At 42.9% G+C, this 2,319-nt stretch overlaps 1 protein-coding gene across 1 annotated transcript in view; it reads right to left on the bottom strand.

Moving 5' to 3' along the window:
• The window catches only part of LOC107563801 (uncharacterized), a 5,304-nt gene extending 2,985 nt beyond the window's left edge, over positions 1-2,319 (bottom strand). Inside the window, exons 1-2 of the mRNA XM_016248754.1 lie at positions 1,946-2,319; positions 1,722-1,823 (exon numbers count right to left, since the gene is read on the bottom strand). Of these exons, the coding sequence (XP_016104240.1) occupies positions 1,722-1,823; positions 1,946-2,032 (189 nt within the window). The 5' untranslated portion in view covers positions 2,033-2,319. The remainder of the gene's footprint in view (positions 1-1,721; positions 1,824-1,945) is intronic.

The following is a 2,319-nucleotide window of genomic DNA, read 5'->3' on the forward strand; positions in this document are numbered from 1 at the left end:
TGTGATGTGACCCTGTTCCCCTCACACACACGATGCGTTACTCAGCGCTGCGCAAAACTCTGCATTTGAACAGTCAATAGCAAATACTTAAACTAGTAACAAAACATACTTACAGTCGCTGATTCAGAAGCGTCAGATTGTCATAGCAAAGTCGGAATTGACCCTTTTTTTTTTTAGAAATAGCCTTTGTGCACAGCCAGCTTTGTACTCTTCTAGGTTCAAAAAACTGTCGTCCATAAAATGCGTTGTACAAATTCGAACATCTGGGTTGTGCTGTTCTGTTGTAAATAAATCTTAACCAATGATTCCTAATTGCATCTACTTCCGGAAGGCCAAATAAAGTGCTTTTGCTTTCGCACTGAATCACACAGCGTCTCCCTGACATGGCTGCATCAACACTACTGTTGTTCCTGAAACCACGCCTTCTTTCTTTGCATGCACATTTGGGCAGCATTATGCTAATATTGCCACATAGGGATGTAGATATGTGGGGGCGTGTTAGAACGAGCCGTTTTAGGTAGGCGTGGCTGACTCTTAACTTTTATAAAGAATATCTCTTTGGATTTGAGACTTTAGTCTTTGCAACTTTACAGATCTTCTTTATGCACCAAGAGCTTGTAACACTCCAAAGAGAAAGGAAAACTTGAAATCGCATCATATGACCCCTTTAAGCTGGTTCAAGATGTGTTGTAAGCAAAGTTAGTCACTACTGTCATACAAAAGTAAAGCTACTGAATGCTTCTTAAACTTTTTAAATGAGAACCCATATTGTGGCATCGCACACAATACTGCTGTTTTCCATGGGGTAAGTACCATGGTGAATTTTTATAAGGGTATACTCTAAAAAATGTTGGGTTGTTTCAACCTAACTTTGGGTCAAATATGGACTAACCCAACTTTTGGGTTAAAAATGTAATGTAAAAATTTAACCCAACGGTTGGGTTAGTCCATATTTGACCCAAAGTTGGGTTGAAACAACCCAGCATTTTTTAGAGTGTACCAACAAAATAACTTTCTAAAGTTTCACATTTCAAAACTTTTAACCCTCTGGTGAGCTTGTACTTGGAGGGTGCAGGGCTTTAGTTGTGCGAGCGCCCGATGGGGTTTCAATCAAATGGTGTATTGTACCATGCTTTACCCTATTGTTCTCCATTAGCGGCCAGGCATGGCCGCCTGCCCTGCCTCACACCACTGCTGCAGGATAGGAAAGCATTCAATCTATCGTCATACGGTGCGAAAAGTGCAGCAGTAAAGCATGGGTGATACGGGGGAAGTCATGGCCTAATGGTTAGAGAGTCGGACTCGTAACCCAAAGGTTGCGAGTTTGAGTCTCCGGTCCGGCAGGAATTGTAGGTGGGGGGAGTGAATAACCAGTGCTCTCTTCCATCTTCAATACCACGACTGAGGTGCCCTTGAGCAAGGCACCGAACCCCCAACTGCTCCCTGGGCGCCGCAGCATAAATGGCTGCCCACTGCTCCGGGTGTGTGTTCGTGTGCACTTAGGATGGGTTAAATGCAGAGCACTAATTCCTAGTATGGGTCACCATACTTGGCCACATGTCACTTCACTCACTCACTTTTTTTGTAGCGTGCAATGCTGCTAACAACCGACGTGGAATAACTGTGAGAATCCAAACAGAAAGGTTTTGCTGTCCCGTCTTCTCAGTCAAAATGCATGAAAAAACATCGATTAAACACCGATAATGAGAAAAAGCCCAAACCTTCATGTCTAACGTTAACTTCTGAAGCCCGGCGTCGGATGAGCTATTTTCTTCTGCTTTTTCTTTGGAGGAAAACATTTTTCTTCGTTTCTGTGCACCGTTCTGTTGGACAGTCGGGTTGACATACTAATTATTCTTTTGGGATCAAACATATGCCATTAACAGTTGCAAACAAACAATGAGACATTAAATACTCAAAATCACGTCTCCATGGATGATCTTACGCTGAAGCAGTCCGCTTTTTGTTCCTCTTCCTCATCCTCTTCATTTTCGTAGTCAAGAATTCGCTGCGCTTTTGTTTTCCTTCTCATTTCTCTCCCATTATTTTATTTGCGAGCGAGAAAAAAGGCTCCACTCTGCATAATGCAGTTACGCCGTATTAGACTAAAATAACACTATCTCTCTTTCTGAGATTTAGACGCTGCACATCTACTACAGATGCCGACAACTATGTTCCTTTCGATTATTCTACTTCAGCTCAAATACTTGAGTGAATCCATGGAGGGACAGCACTTTACCGAGAAATGACAGGGAACACATTTGAGGCTAACGCACCGTAGCGTAACGTGGCACGAACTCGAGTCCCGTCTAGATTCAA

Source organism: Sinocyclocheilus grahami, unplaced genomic scaffold, assembly GCF_001515645.1.
Source record: "Sinocyclocheilus grahami isolate Dianchi unplaced genomic scaffold, SAMN03320097.WGS_v1.1 scaffold889.1, whole genome shotgun sequence".
Taxonomy (NCBI): domain Eukaryota; kingdom Metazoa; phylum Chordata; class Actinopteri; order Cypriniformes; family Cyprinidae; genus Sinocyclocheilus; species Sinocyclocheilus grahami.